This window comes from Gopherus flavomarginatus, chromosome 4, assembly GCF_025201925.1.
Source record: "Gopherus flavomarginatus isolate rGopFla2 chromosome 4, rGopFla2.mat.asm, whole genome shotgun sequence".
In the NCBI taxonomy this organism is placed as follows: Eukaryota; Metazoa; Chordata; order Testudines; family Testudinidae; genus Gopherus; species Gopherus flavomarginatus.
This window is the reverse complement of record NC_066620.1, coordinates 196329391-196345538: the sequence shown is the minus strand read 5'-3', so window position 1 is coordinate 196345538 and position 16148 is coordinate 196329391. Positions and strand designations below refer to the sequence as shown.

Genomic DNA, 16148 nt, shown 5'->3' with positions numbered 1-16148 from the left:
CTGATTTAGGCTTGCGGGGCTCGGACTGCAGAGCTATACAATTCCAGTGTAAATATTTGGGGTCTCTGAGCCCGAATGTCTACCCTGACATTTTATAACCCTGCAAACCTGAGTCAGCTGACCTGGGCCAGTCGTGGCCATGCCACAGGCTTTTATTGCTGTGTAGAGATACATTAAGGGGGACTAGGGTAAGGGAGAGGTTGGAAGTGAAATGTAAAAAGGCAGGTGTAATGGAGACTATGGTGTTTTTGTATGGTGAACTGAATTGATTATTCTAAAAACTGCTTACCAAGTTCATGACCGAATAAAGGTACCTCTTGAAACTGTTAATACTTAAAAATTGGAGCTGGAACTCCTAACAGAGTATGTAAGCGAGTGGATGTATAGTTTGTTGATTCCATGTGCATCTACATGATAGGTATTTAGGATATGGTGTGTTCGTGTTGCTGATGTCTTTTTGTTAGTTTGTTTGTTTTCTATTTCAGTGGGTGGGATGAAATGTTGGTAACCTGAGATAATGCTGTAGGGTAACAATACGAGTTACCTTTTTTGTGACAATTAAGACCAGTTAGGTCAAGACTTAATCCACATCTATTCCTCGATCAAAGATGTTACAACAGACCAAAGGGCAACGCTCTAACCCAGGAGTAGGCAACCTATGGCACCTGTGCCAAAGGTGGCACTTGAGCTGATTTTCAGTGGCACTCACACTGCCTGGGTCCTGGCCACCTGTCCAGGGGGCTCTGCATTTTAATTTAATTTTAAATGAAGCTGCTTAAACATTTTAAAAACCTATTTACTTTACATACAACAATAGTTTAGTTATATATTATAGACTTATAGAAAGAGACCTTCTAAAAAGTTAACATTTATTACTGGCACGCAAACCTTAAATTAGAGTGAAAAAATGAAGACTCGGCACACCACTTCTGAAAGGTTGCCGACCCCTGCTCTAACCTAATATCTTTTAATGAACTTTCTAAGGTAGGGATCTGTCTTCAGTGAGTAAATAGAACTTAGATAAAAAGCCTTTACATTCACTTTTATCAGTACCAGAATTCAGGGGTACTTCCTTGCATTGGTTAGTGATATTAACACAGTAAAGATGAGCGGTCTTTAGACGAGGGGTTGGCAATCTTTCATAAGTGGTGTGCTGAGTCTTCATTTATTCACTCTGATTTGAGGTTTTGCGTGCCAGTAATACATTTTAATGTTTTTAGAAGGTCTCTTTCTGTAAGTCTATAACTAAACTATTGTTGTATGTAAAGTAAATGAGGTTTTAAAATGTTTAAGAAGCTTCATTTAAAACTAAATTAAAATGCAGAGCCCCCCGGACTGGTGACCAGGACCCGGGCAGTGTGAGTGCCGCTGAAAATTAGCTAGTGTGCTGCAGGTTGCCTACTCCTGCTTTAGACACTTGCGCAATAATGATATGCAGTAGCAGAGGGGGGAAAACATACTTTGAAAGAGTTTTGACCAGAAAGTCAAGGAAGATATTACAACACTTTTAATTTACACTTGAATATATTTTAAAACTAAGATGGATATATTCTGTTTTGTTTGCTTATTTTATCCTACATGGATTTATTTTATGGTAAAAAATCTATACATACCTATCGGGGAATGTGCTGTGTCTGGGGAATGTGTCATAGGTACTTAGTCTCAACTTTGTGTATATTTTGTTTTTATTGGAGTATTTACCTGCTTCTGACATTTGGAATGAGTTATCTATATTAAATATCAGGACTAGTGCTAGCTCCTAATGCCAAAAGCATTTGACTGATGGAAGAGAATACTCAACAAAATGATTTTAAGGGGAAAGTTAAACAAAAGGCAAATGTGTTCAACCAGAAACAGAGCCTTTCCATCTACAGAAAAGATTCTCTTTTTCCAGAAGTGCTAGCTGAGTTGTTGGGGTGGCCTGCACAAAGGTGAGAAGATGCAAAGCAAAGAACCCTTGCTTTGAAAATGTTGCTTTTTTTTTTTCCCCTTTTGTGTGGGAGCTTGTCCTACTTAGACTTCTAAAATGAACTACAACTCATTTGTTACATTTCAAACAGCTGGATCTTTTGATTTTTCCAAATTGACCTCTAAACTAATTAACTAAATATGACATTAATTAAAGAGAGACTTTGCTGTGGGCTTAACAGCACAAGTTTACTTAACGCTATTCCCTGTGCTATAATAAAAATTTGTGCAAAACAATGGCTGTCTACAATATGAGCTATTGGTGTGATTCCCCTGCTTGTGTACAGGTGCTTGTGCTAGCTCTCATCCAGCTAGTGGAAATATAAATGCTGCAGTGTTGCCACAGTAGCATGGGTAGCAGCAGTAGAGGCACAGCTGAGCCATGCAGAGTATGAAGTTGCCTGAATCTGTGGGTATGTACTCCACACAGCTTAGTGGCCTTCGCTGTCACTATGCTTGCTACTGGGGCAACACTTGTAATTATATTCACGCTGGTTCGATGGGAGCTAGTGAGAGTGCGTGCACAAGCAAGGGAATCACATTTCTGACTCTTATTCTAGATTTAGCCTTAGTACTAGCTGAAAACTGACACAATAGTTTTGAACTCAACTGAAAACTTTGAAAAGTGCTCGGGGAAATAAGTTAAAGGCAAAATAATTAAGAGAAGGCACCTTTTTCTCAGTAGTTCATACATTATTACAAATAATGGGGAAATATATATCGAACAAAGTATTTGACAGTGTGTTTAAATTGTAAAGAAATCAAAAAACTCTGTACTGAAAGATCTTTTAATTAGGCTGCACCAAAGGAGTAAGGCATTTTAAATTAATTAGATAAATGTTACTTCTGGATCAGAGGAACCAAGCAGGACTGTCTTTTTTTTGTTCTGGGTTTGTACATTGTCTGTTACAATAGAATCTTGGTCTATGACTAGGGCCCCTATTACTATGGTAATAAAAGTAATAAGCAATGCTAATCAGAACTTCTTGGCTGCTTATGTGATTTCAGCCAACATATTTTCCTTTTGGTTCTGTAGATTTCCTTAGTAAATTCTTGAATTCAATGAAGAAATAGGAAAATTTTGGTAGCAAGATACAGGAAATCTAGTATGATAGTGATTAGCGAATGGAAACCTTTTAAAACATCAGTGTTACCTGCAATGCTGTGGCAGTGTTTTGTGTACTACTTTTTCTGATGACAGCATGTGTCCTGAAGAAGACACAAATGACAGCTCCACTTTTCTGGTAACAGAACAGTCTTGCAGTAGCATTACTAATAGTAACAGTAATAATCTTTCAAATTTCATGCTTATGAGAATGGAACATGGGCAAAATAAAGTTCAGAGCAATGAACAGGATTGATCTACAACCACAGAGACCTCCAACTCCTCAGTTTTATTTGTTAAAGCATGTAAGGGTAACCTATGTATTTAATTACGTTGTTGCCTTTTTGCTCTTTTTGTAGAGCTCTGGAGGACTGTGTGACTGTAATTGAGGTATTTTTAATGTTGAAAACTGGGTAGGCATGGCAATGTACATTTAATCTTTTGCAGCAAAACAAATACAATAAAATGTTAATGACTTATAAATGTGGCTAATTGTTAGTGACTTACACAACATCTGTGTTGAATGAATGTAGATTAACAAGAATTTATTGCAAATTGTTTGAAAAGTGCTAATTGAACAAAACGATGCTCTTGGAGATGAAATTGTGTATATATCAAGTTTTTTTTCTGTCAATAATAAATTGCAAAGTAATAGGGTTTGGCTACACTTACAATTGTACAGCGCTGGGAGTTACAGCTGTCTTCGTACAGCTATGTAGGGAAAGCGCTGCAGTGTGGCCACCACTGACAGCTACCAGCACTGCAGTGTGGCCACATTTGCAGCATTTGCAGCGCTGTTGGGAGTGGTGCATTATGGGCAGCTGTCCCAGCGTTCAAGTGGCTGCAACGTGCTTTTCAAAAGAGGGAGGTGAGGGGGAACGTGGGGGAGAGAGAGAGTGTGGATATTTGGATCTGTCCGCTCCCTGCCTTGCAAGTTCTAAGGACTGGAACATACACATCACCAACCTGCAGTCAATTTAAAAGTTCCGAGCCCTTCCCCCACCCCTCTCTTATTCACTGAATGCAAATTATGCACTCCTAAATAGCCTTCAGATCACATAAGCATCTGCTCAACATGGACTCCCCCCGCCCCCTCTGCCGTGTGACTTCTCTCTTCAAGCAAACAGCTGTGAACCTTCCAAAGCAATTCCCCTGCCTGCCTCTGCTCGCTCCAGCAAACAGGAGCTGTGTTTGTTTTTTAGATAAGCGGCTTGGGGAGCTCGGTGTTCAGCCATTCTTCTGGTTTGTTGTGAGCAGGCATTCTGGGATACCTCCTAATACCCTGGAGGCCAATAACAGCGCTTTTGGTGGCCGCACTTGACAAGCAGCGCTGCATCACCAGCGCTGCAATCGTTACACCCCAAGCAGACCAGGTGTACAGCCAGCATTGCAGCCAGGGAGTTACAGCGCTGGATGTGCCTTGCAGGTGTGGACAGTTACTAAGTTGCAGCGCTGTAAACCCACCACCAGCGCTGCAACTCTCCAGTGTAGCCAAGCCCATAGTGAAGTGGTTCACAGTATTATATATAAAAGTCTTGCATTGTTTCTTATAAATATCTGTGCAGGTAAATTCAGTCATTAGAAATTTAGATTATCCAAATTCAGAAGTGTCTTTCAAAACTGAAATTTTGCCATTTCATTCTTTCCTCAACAATCTTTTCCCACACACAAGGATTGTTCATCACTTCCCTGAGTTTTTAAAATAAAAGTTTCTTTGTTTAAATAGGTTACTAATTTGCTGTTGATTTTGCTCCAGCCTAAAATTTGTTCTTAGACATTTTTATAGGAGCATAATGTTCTGTCTTGTCTTACTTCAGTTTCATTCATACAATCAATGTAAAAATCAACCTCATTGACTTAAATGCCCAGTTTTCTAGTATTGGGAAAAGAAAGTTTGTGTTTAGGTTGCTCTTTCGATAATTCAATTCAAAACTAAGTATTCTGCTAGTGCTGGTTGAATACGTTGATTGCTCACTCGGGACGGAAATAATGAATTAAAATAACGAAAATCATATTCTTCATGAAGAAGTGTTCTTATATGACTTTCAGTTAAGCATTTGCTTCAGAAAAATTAAGTGTGTACTCATATGCTGACTTCAAAGATTAATAGTTTGTAGTTTAATATGCTCAGTAATGACAGCTTGAGAGGAGTGAGTTTTAGCAATGGAAATTGCCAAGGAATCAACGCTGCTGCTTAAATTCAAAATGCTAAATTTGCTACAAAAAACTTGCTGTTGGGGAATTTATAAAACTGCAAGTTTATCCAGTCTGTCAACAGAAAGATAACATTTGCACATGCAATTTTGAGCATGTTCCGTTTTTTTCATGTTTTCATAAACAAGTTTATGAATGACAAGAAACCCTGATGTGTGAAAGAAAACAGCATTTGTATACCTTGTTAGCTAAACATCTGTTTATACAAATGCATGTTTGTGCAGTGTCAGTTACTGTGTATGGGAAAATGCACATGCACAGCATTCCTGGAGCAACTGATTCCTTGGGATCCAACAGAGAACAGCAAAAGCAAGGAAATTTGCATCTTCATTTTCTTCCATAATTTTAGGGATAATTTGTGTTTCTAAATCATTTCATTGCTGTGCCCTCTCATATTTTAGTGTTGCAAACAAACCAATTTTAGTTTTACTTGTTCTCGTCCCCCATCTTTTTCTAAGTTTTCCCTAGTTTTGAAAGTTCCTTAGAGGTAGAAGATATACTAAGTGTTTTTTGGGATGTGAAGTCAGTGTTTCTGATGGGAATAGGATAGACAGTAGTGATAGTCACTTGTGTGCACTCATGAGATTTTCTCATACTTTTGTCTTCCCTCAAGTGTACTCAGTAACTTTGTGTGCAACAAATCATTTCTTTTCCAAATTAATATGTATATACCAATCATTAATTTCACTTATGCTTGTGTGTGTTTGCAGATAGAAAATTCCTCATTGTTTTTGTGGTAGTTCATGTGTACTGTAATATGCTACGTTTATAGTTTTTTTTAAATATTTGTCCTTAACAATAATGCAAAACAGATTTTAACATGAAGCATTAAAGAACTGGTTGCAGGCTCTAAGTAGACTCATTTACCAAATCTGAGAGATGTATGATTATAGATTGAATAGCAAATTTTAGAAACTGAACTTTAGAAACTATTTAAAAAAAACAATAAAATCATATGGGGAATATATAACTGTATTTAAGATATACTTCACTATCTATTGGTTGCTAATTGTCATTAATTTTTTCTTCAGGTTCGATCTGTGGATGAGATGAATCATGAGTTTCAAGCTCTTGCACTAGAATCTCGGGGAATGGGAGAGGTAAATATTTGTAGGTGATTAGAAAATCCTGTCGGAGGTTTGGAAATTCTAATAAAATTTAGCTTGTTTAGATTCTTAACTTGGTTAATGAAGTTTATTGATGAGACAAACCAATTTTTCAGGCATCTGAAGACCATATTTACAATATCCTAAGGTGGTGTCTATGTTAACTCCAGTATCTAAGAACTATGATAAATGGAACTATAATGTTAACATATTGGGCTTGTTAGCTGATAAGCTTGGGGAAGAAGAGCAGACAATGTACAGATTGTGAAAAATTCTCTGCTGTTGCTTTCTAAAGTTATTTCCACTAACCCAAGCCTAGGGTGTTGGGGCTTTTGCAGGATTCTCGGACCCAAAGGAAAATAACAGTTATAAACTGGCTGGAAATTAGGGCAACTTATTATACCCTTAGTGACATGGCTTCTTCAGTGGACAACCTTAGTGGTGATGGACCAGTGCATGCGCCATGGCCTAGGAAGGAGGAACAAAAGCTTCCTTCCATGAGAGGTGCAATTTTAAATAATTTGAAATACTCTGCTGTTTAAAAATAGCCTTTTCCTTCACTCAAACTATATTAACACCCACAGAGTGAGAGATTTAAAAAACACTATATTATAAAGTCTCTTAGGAAATTCAGAGAAATGCATACTGAAAGCTAGACTTACTACTTTACTTGCTGAGGATCTGACAGTTCTGCAGCTAACAGAGTCCATGTACATCGCATTAATGAAGGGCTACCTTGTCTCTTTGCTGACGTAGTAGAGGTGAAATCTGAAAAAAGATGTTGATATACAGGGTAGCTTTAGGAGGTTATAGGAATCAAGTGTAAAGATCACATCAAAAGTGATTGGCTCATTTAGACAATACAGTGATAAATATGGGTTATTCAAATGGCACGCAGGCCACTTGATAAAAATATTCCTTGTGTTTAGTGCACTGTATCAAAACATATCATCAGGCTTGCTATTCTCAGTCTCATTAAGATTTATCCATCTTAAAAAGATTGAATTTATTTTGAATCGTGTTTTCAAATTTTTCTAGTTAAGTCTCCAAAAGTGACTGCAGCTTCAAACACTGATATCATAGAGGCAACTGTGAGATATTTTGCAAATATGCACCATCTATACTGTGTTGCTTGTTATGCCAGATCACTTGAAGACAATGCAAAGTAATATTGTTTGGCTATGATCCGTTTGGAATATATTGAGAAAACTGAGTCAAGGCAGATCTCTTAAGGAGATCAAGATAAACAAAATTGTGGATACATTTATTTTATTATGGACTTAATAACTAGTGTTTTATATAAACGGACTGTAAACTGATGCAGTGATGTTTCCTACATCTGCAGACATAAACTGTATCAATCACAATACATGTGATTTTAATGCTTTGATTACACAGCTAAAAAAGTACAATATGGTTGTGTATGAACTGACACATGCTAGTTTACTTTACACAAGTATTGAGTGAAAAGAAAAAGAAGATAGCTCTTTGTAAACAGTTACTTTTAAAATTAAACTGAAATATCAAATTCCCAACAAATGATTGTTTTACATGCATAATGCACTAACTTTTTAATTACTACCTATCTGTCTTTCAGAATATTAGAGAAATGCCTTTTGACAATCAAAACAAACAATATTTCAACTTAATATGTTAGAGATTATTTTTGGGCTCTGATCTTTGTAAGAAAAGTATTAGTTCTCGATGAGAAAACAAATTTGAAGTTTTAGCTGGTGAGCATTTTGTTTTTCCCAAACTGATCTATAGTCTCTAAGCACCTTACAAACCCTAATGAAATAATCCTCTCAACCACAGGAGGTAGGGTACATTCCAGTTACTTTATCCTAACTTATATGAAATGTTCCAAAGGGGCTTCTACCATTTCTTTGGGAGCCTATTCCACTTTTCTTGCTCTAAGGAAGTTTGCTGTATTTTCCATGGATTTCCCTTTTCGTAATTCTTTTACCCAAGTTACACGTTAGTGCACCCTAGTTTTGTGATGTGTTTTAGTTGTTTATTCCCTGAACTCCAGTTTGTTTTCTTGGCACCAGACTGAACACAGTATTCCAGGTGTGGTCTTATCAGAGCTGTATCAAGAGCAGATTATCTCTTTTATGATGTGATTCTTCTGAATGTGGGAACTAAAAAACTGTATCAGTTTTTTATGCCAGTTGTCACTGAACACTTCGATATAATTTGTTTACTGTTTAACCAATGAACACATTGGGAAAAATCAAAGACTAAGGGCTTGTCTACACTTGAAACACTACAGCGGCATGGCTCAGCACTGCTGTAGCATTTCAGTGTAAATGCAACCTATGCTGCTGGGAAAGGTTCTCTCATTGGCATAGGTAATCCACCTCCCTGAGACGCAGTAGCTAGTTCGACAGAAGAATTCTTCCATCAGCCTAGCGCTTTGTACACTGGTGGTTAGGTCGGCTTAACTGCAATGCTCGAATATTGATTTTTTACACTCCTGAGCAACATAAGTGGGTCAGCCAAACTTTTTAGTGTAGACCAGGCCTAACTCTTTAGCACTTTTTGTAAAGTGTAGTGTTGTAATGCAATAGTGTAGCTGAGGAGGAGGGGAGCAGGGCAGTGGCCGCACCCCCCCACTGAGCACAAGTGGCACCTTGTCAATTTCTTCATGCCTTTTTAATTTTTACTCGGGGGAGCGATACCCCCCCCCCCCCCAAAAAAAAAAAAAGCTACACCGGTGCTTTTACTCACCCGGTGGCGCTCCGGGTCTCCAGCGGTGGGACCTTCACTCGCTCTGTGGGTCTTCGACAGCATTTCCAGCAACAGGTCCTTCAGTGCTGCGGAAGACACCTGGAGTGAGTGAAGGGCCTGCCACCGAAGACCCGGAGCGCTGCTGGGTGAGTAAAAGCACCGCCAGGTGAGTAAAAGCGCCGCAACGGGTGGCGCCTTTTAATTTTTTTTGCTATGCCAGGGGTGAATAGGTAGACTTTTTTTAAAAATGTCCAGATAGTTTTTCTTCCTAGTGAAGACATTGTTCCTGTTATGGTCTCTTGTTCTCATATATGCGTTTTTCTGAATTGAATTTCATTTCCTGATCATATTCCTAATCCCCATAGGTCAATGTATTTTTCTGTCTCTGCAGGGGTTCAGCACTTCCCGTTTTAGTATCTGCAGATTTCATTGGCGGGCGGTTAATTCTATCCTTGGTCTCATTAATGATCCCAAGTCTACATCAGAATTTTCCAAGCTAGTGTTGCCATTTGTTCATTTATCATGACCATTTGTTGTCAGTCCTTCAGCTAGCTTTCAGTCTATAAGGGTGGTCATATCTAAACCAATTTGAATTAATTTTGAGTAAGACCAAATAAGGTGTTTAGCTCAATATTTAGTTCCCATTGATCCACTTCCATGCTATAATGCAGTAGTGGTTTACTTTGGAAGAAAACAAGATGAAAAGAAAATATTTCTACATAAAGAGATGCAGTATATTGCAGAGTCTTCCTCTGTTGGTCACCTGAAAACTGATTACCCTTTTAAGCTGTGCCTCCAGTCTTACTCTTTGCCATTTTACCTCTGACCCTTCCTCTTTGTCTTTCTTCCACTTTCCAACCACAGCTTCTGCTTATTAATTTCACAGGCTTTTCCCCCAGTTTGGTTGTCTCCCATTAGTCATTCTATTGTGACCCACCTTAGGATCACAACCTCTAGGTTAGAAAGCACTGCTGTATAATAATTGCCAGACCCTCCAAAAAAAAAAAAAAAGTTGAAAATACACATCAGTATCTTAAGGATTAAGGAACAAAAATCCTTGCAAGAAAGGCCATACAGCAAGCCAGTGGCAAGCAAGGAAAAGAATGTTTGTCAGACTGCTACTGGAACACTTTAAGTTCTGGTGTCAGTATTTTAAAAAGGATGTTGGAAAAATTGGAGAAGGTTCAGAGAAGAGATACAGGAATAGGTAGTCTGGAAAATGCTCCTTAAAATGAAACTAAAGAAGTATAAATCTGTTCAGCTTATCAGAGAGCAGGTTGGAAAGTTGTTTAATCATATGCCATAAGTAACTACACGGGGGGAGATATGTTACTAGAGAGCTCCATTAATCTGGCAGACAGACATAGCAATGTCCAATGGCTGGAAGCTGATGTTGGCAAAGTTCAAACTGGACATTTTTACCATTGAGGGTGGTAAACAGTTTACCCAAGGATACGGTTAATTTTGCATCACTTGGAGTCTTTTAATGATATTTAAATGTCTTTCTGAAATATATACTTGTGTTCAACCATAAGTTATTGGGTTGGATGCAGGAATTGCTAAGTGAAAAGCCTGTTTTGCCTTTGCTTCTCTGTTACGCAGCAGAATGAATGACATGCCTGTGATAGAGGTGCAGACTGCTCTTTCAAGTACCACATGAGAAATAACAGATGGGAATTTGTTTGGGTTGTTTATGTCCTTAGCTAATCACTAGCTAAATAACCACATTTTAATTATGATGAACAACACGATGTATGCTTAGCTGTCAGCAATCAGGAGGAACAAGGTCAGTCCCTCTCCTTAGGGAAGATTAAACCCTCATAACTTGGGCCGGGGAAAATCCTACCTATGTACTTTCATTCTCTGTGCATAACATAAGAACGGCCGTACCGGGTCAGACCAAAGGTCCATCTAGCTCAGTATCCTGTCTACCGACAGTGGCCAATGCCAGGTGCCCCGGGGGGTGTGTGAACCTAACAGGCAGTGATCAAGTGATCTCTCTCCTGGCATCCATCTCCATCCTCTGACAAACAGAGGCTAGGGACACCATTCCTTACCCATTCTGGCTAATAGCCATTTATGGACTTAACCTCCATGAATTTCTCCAGTTCTCTTTTAAACCCTCTTATAGTCCTAGCCTTCACAACCTCCCCAGGCAAGGAGTTCCACAAGTTGCCTGTGTGCTGCGTGAAGAAGAACTTCCTTTTATTTGTTTTAAACCTGCTGCCTATTAATTTCATTTGGTGACCTCTAGTTCTTGTATTATGGGAATAAGTAAATAACTTTTCCTTATCCACTTTCTCCACATCACTCATGATTTTATATATGTCGTATCCCCCCCCCTTAGTCTCCTCTTTTCCAAGCTGAAGAGTCCTAGCCTCTTTAATCTTTCCTCATATGGGACCCTCTCCAAACCCCTAATCATTTTAGTTGCCCTTTTCTGAACCTTTTATAGTGCCAGTATATCTTTTTTGAGATGAGGAGACCACATCTGTACACAGTATTCAAGATGTGGGAGTACCATGGATTTATATAAGGGCAATAATATATTCTCTGTCTTATTCTCTATCACCTTTTTAATGATTTCTAACATCCTGTTTGCTTTTTTGACCGCCTCTGCACATTGTGTGGACATCTTCAAAGAACTGTCCGTGATGATGCCAAGATCTTTTTCCTGACTCATTGTAGCTAAATTAGCCCCCATCATATTGTATGTATAGTTGGGGTTATTTTTTCCAATGTAAATTACTTTACATTTATCCACATTAAATTTCATTTGCCATTTTGTTGCCCAATCACTTCGTTTTGTGAGATGTTTTTGAAGTTCTTCACAGTCTGCTTTGATCTTAACTATCTTGAGCAGTTAAGTATCATCTGCAAACTTTGCCACTTCACTGTTTACTCCTTTCTCCAGATCATTTATGAATAAGTTGAATAGGATTGGTCTGAGGACTGACCCTTGGGGAACGCCACTAGTTACCCCTCTCCATTCTGAGAATTTACCATTTATTTCTACCCTTTGTTCCCTGTCTTTTAACCAGTTCTCAATCCATGAAAGGACCTTCCCTTTTATCCCATGACAGCTTAATTTACGTAAGAGCTTTTGGTGAGGGAATATGTCCACTGGATCCCCATTGTCCACATGTTTGTTGACCCCTTCAAAGAACTGTAATAGATTAGTAAAACATGATTTCCCTTTACAGAAACCATGTTGACTATTGCTCAACAGTTTGTTTTTCTATGTGTCTGACAATTTTATTCTTAACTATTATTTCGACTAATTTGCCCAGTACTGACGTTAGACTTACCAGTCTAATTGTCGGGATCACCTCTAGAGCCCTTTTTAAATATTGGTGTTACATTAGCTAACTTCCAGTCATTGGGTACCGAAGCTCATTTAAAGGACAGGTTACAAATCTTAGTTCCACGACTTCACATTTGAATTCTTTCAGAACTCTTGGGTGAATGCCATCTGGTTCCGGTGACTTGTTAATGTTAAGTTTATCAATTAATTCCAAAACCACCTCTAGTGACACTTCAATCTGTGACAGTTCCTCAGATTTGTCACCTGCAAAAGCCAGCTCAAGTTTGGGAATCTCCCTTACATCCTCAGCCGTGAAGACTGAAGCAAAGAATCCATTTAGTTTCTCCGCAATTACTTTATCATCTTTAAGCGCTCCTTTTGTATCTTGATCATCAAGGGGCCCCACTGGTTGTTTAGCAGGCTTCCTGTTTCTGATGTACTTAAAAGCCATTTTGTTATTACCTTTGGAGTTTTTGGCTAGCCGTTCTTCAAACTCCTCTTTGGCTTTTCTTATTATACTCTTGCACTTAATTTGGCAGTGTTTATGCTCCTTTCTATTTATCTCACTAGGATTTGACTTTCACTTTGTAAAGGAAGTCTTTTTATCTCTCACTGCTTCTTTTACATGGTTGTTAAGCCACGGTGGCTCTTTTTTAGTTCTTTTACTGTGTTTCTTAATTTGGGCTATACATTGAAGTTGGGCCTCTATTATAGTGTCTTTGAAAAGCGCCCATGCAGCTTGTAGGGATTTCACTTTTGTCACTTTACCTTTTAACTTTTGTTTAACTAACCCTCTCATTATTACATAGTTTCCCCTTTTGAAATTAAATGCCACAGTGTTGGGCTGTTGAGATGTTCTTCCCACCACAGGGAAGTTGAATGCTATTGTATTATGGTCACTATTTCCAAGTGGTCCTGCTATAGTTACCTTTTGGACCAGCTCCTGTACTCCAAGGATTAAATCTAGAGTTGCCTCTCCCCTTGTGGGTTCCCGTACCAGTTGCTCCATGAAGCCGTCATTTAAAGTATTGAGAAATTTTATCTCTGCATTTCGTCCTGAAGTGAAATGTTCCCAGTCAATATGGGGATAATTGAAATCCCCTACTATTATTGGATTCTTAATTTTGATAGCCTCTCTAATTTCTCTTAGCATTTCATCATCACTATTACTGTCCTGGTCAGGTGGTCGATAATAGATCCCTAATGTTATATTTTTATTAGAGCATGAAATTTCTATCCATAGAGATTCTATGGAACATGTGGATTCGCTTAAGATTTTTGCTTCATTTGAATCTACATGTTCTTTCACATATAGTGCCACTCCCCTCCCTGCACGACCTGTTCTGTCCTTCCGATATATTTTGTACCCCGGAATGATTGTGTCCTATTGATTGCTCTCAATCCACCAGGTTTCTGTGATGCCTATTATATCAATATCCGCCTTTATCACAAGGCACTCTAGTTCACCCATCTTGTTATTTAGACTTCTAGCATATATGTACAAGCACTTTAAAAACTTGTCCCTGTTTATTTGTTTGCCGTTTTCTGATGTGTCAGATTCTTTTTTATGTGACTGTTTATCCTCTGATCTGGCCCTTACATTATCCTCTTCCATCCTCTGCTCCTGACTGTAACCTAAAGGTTTTCTATCGTTAGACTCTCCCCCAAGAGAAGTCTGTCTGATCCACATGCTCCTCTGAAGCAGTCAGCTTTCCCCCATCTCCTAGTTTAAAAATTGCTCTCTGGGCAAACTCAATTATGTTGTTAAATTGTCAGAACATAAATCCATCAAAATGTAGCATCTACCTGTTGGCATTGTCCCAGACAAATTTGGACAACCAAAGGTAGATCTGTTTGCATCCTAAAATCAATTGTAAAACACCTTGCTTGTCACAAGGAGCAGCAGCCATGGACCTGCTATCCTAATCGTTCCTGAAATACCTCTTTAATTCCTTTCCTGCATCCTTTGTCGTGGGCAGGACTCTGCAAAAGATGAGGTTTAGTCTTCTGGTTCTTGAGCAAACTAAGCTGTCATGGGATAAGAGGGATGGTCCTCTCATGGTTCTGTAACTGGTTAAAAGATAGGAAACAAAGAATAGGAATAAATGGTCAGTTTTCAGAACGTAGAGAGGTAAAATAGTGTCCCTCGGGGGTCTGTACTGGGACCAGTACTGTTTGACATGTTCATAAATGATCTGGAAAAAGGGATAAACAGTGAGATGGCAAAGTTTTGTGTCATCTGCAAAGTACTCAAGATAGTTGAGTCCAAAACAGACTGCAAAAAGTTACAAAGAGATCTCACAAAACTGGGTGACTGGGCAACAAAATACATTTATCAACATTGAATTTCATCTGCCAAAGTAGTGCACATTGAAAAACATAATCCCAACTATACATATAAAACGATGGGGTCTAAATTAGCTGTTACCACTCAAGAAAGAGATCTTGGAATCATTGTGGATAGTTCTCTGAAAACATCCACTCAATGTGCCGCTAACAGAACATTGGGTATCATTAGGAAAGGGGTAGATAACAAGACAGAAAATATCATATTGCCTCTATATAAATCTATAGTATGCCCACATCTTGAATACTGCTTGCAGATCTGGTTGCCCCATCTCAAAAAATATATATTGGACTTGGGAAAGGTACAGAAAAGGCAACAAAAATGATTAGAGGTATAGAACAACTTCCGTATGAGGAGAGATTAATAAGGATTGAACTTTTTAGCTTGGAAAACAGATGACTACGGGGTATATGATAGAGGTGTATGATATGATATGGCTGATGTAGAGAAAGTAAATAAGGAGGTGCTATTTACTCCTTCTCATAACACAAGAATTAGGAGTCACCAAATGAAATTAATAGGCAGCAGGTTTAAAACAACAAAAGGAAGTACTACTTCAAAGAACACCCGGTCAACCTGTGGAATCTTTGCCAGAGGATGTTGTGAAGGCCAAGATTAGCCAGAGTTAAAAAAAAAAAACTAAATAAGTTCATGGAGGATAGGTCCATCAATAGCTATTAGCCAGGATGAGCAGGGATGCAAAATCATGCTCTGAAGTGTCCGTATCCTCTGTTTGCCAGAAGCTGGGAATGGGTGACATGATATGGAACACTTGATGATTACCTGTTCTGTTCATTCCCTCTGAAGAACCTGTCTTTGGTCATTGTTGGAAGACAGGATACTGGGTTAGATGGACCATTGATCTGACCCAATATGGCCGTTCTTATGTTCTGGCTGCTCTTCTCGATGAGATGCTCTACCAAAAGACAATACTCTTGTGTTTTGCAAAAATCCTGCACACTGTTTCAGGGATAAATAAATGTTACTCCAATCTTTCTTCAGTTGGACTTCCTACCATCCCTCTCTGACCTTCAGCTAGATAATGGAAGTTATATAGAAATAGCCTCATTTGAGAGGACACAAAATAAACATGCTAGAAGTGCATGACAATTTGATGACCTTATCAGATTCTGATTTAATCTGCTTCATTCTTCCTATCAGTTTTTTGCTTTGGGTATCTGTAATCTCAGCCAGAAAAATCTTTGAACTGAATGATCGTATTTGCACTTTCTATTGGAAGTGCCGCTTTTTCAATAAACACATACTTTTTTTATAGTCTTCATAAAATGGCTTTATTTCCCTCCTTCCCTATGCTGGGACATTCAGAAAGAAAACAGTGGTGCCTTTACAGACATAGATATGGATTTTAAAGCT

The 16148-nt window shown here is 38.5% G+C and overlaps 2 protein-coding genes across 13 annotated transcripts in view; one reads left to right on the top strand and one right to left on the bottom strand.

Moving 5' to 3' along the window:
* Nucleotides 1–16148, bottom strand: part of LOC127049709 (uncharacterized) — a 1018748-nt gene that overhangs the window by 21417 nt on the left and 981183 nt on the right. The gene's annotated exons all lie outside the window — the stretch shown is intronic.
* The window catches only part of PUM2 (pumilio RNA binding family member 2), a 133678-nt gene that overhangs the window by 43284 nt on the left and 74246 nt on the right, over nt 1–16148 (top strand). For all 12 annotated transcript variants that reach the window (XM_050950660.1, XM_050950655.1, XM_050950661.1 and 9 more), the window contains one exon: nt 6319–6387. In XM_050950660.1, the coding sequence (XP_050806617.1) occupies nt 6337–6387 (51 nt within the window). In that variant the 5' untranslated portion in view covers nt 6319–6336. The remainder of the gene's footprint in view (nt 1–6318; nt 6388–16148) is intronic.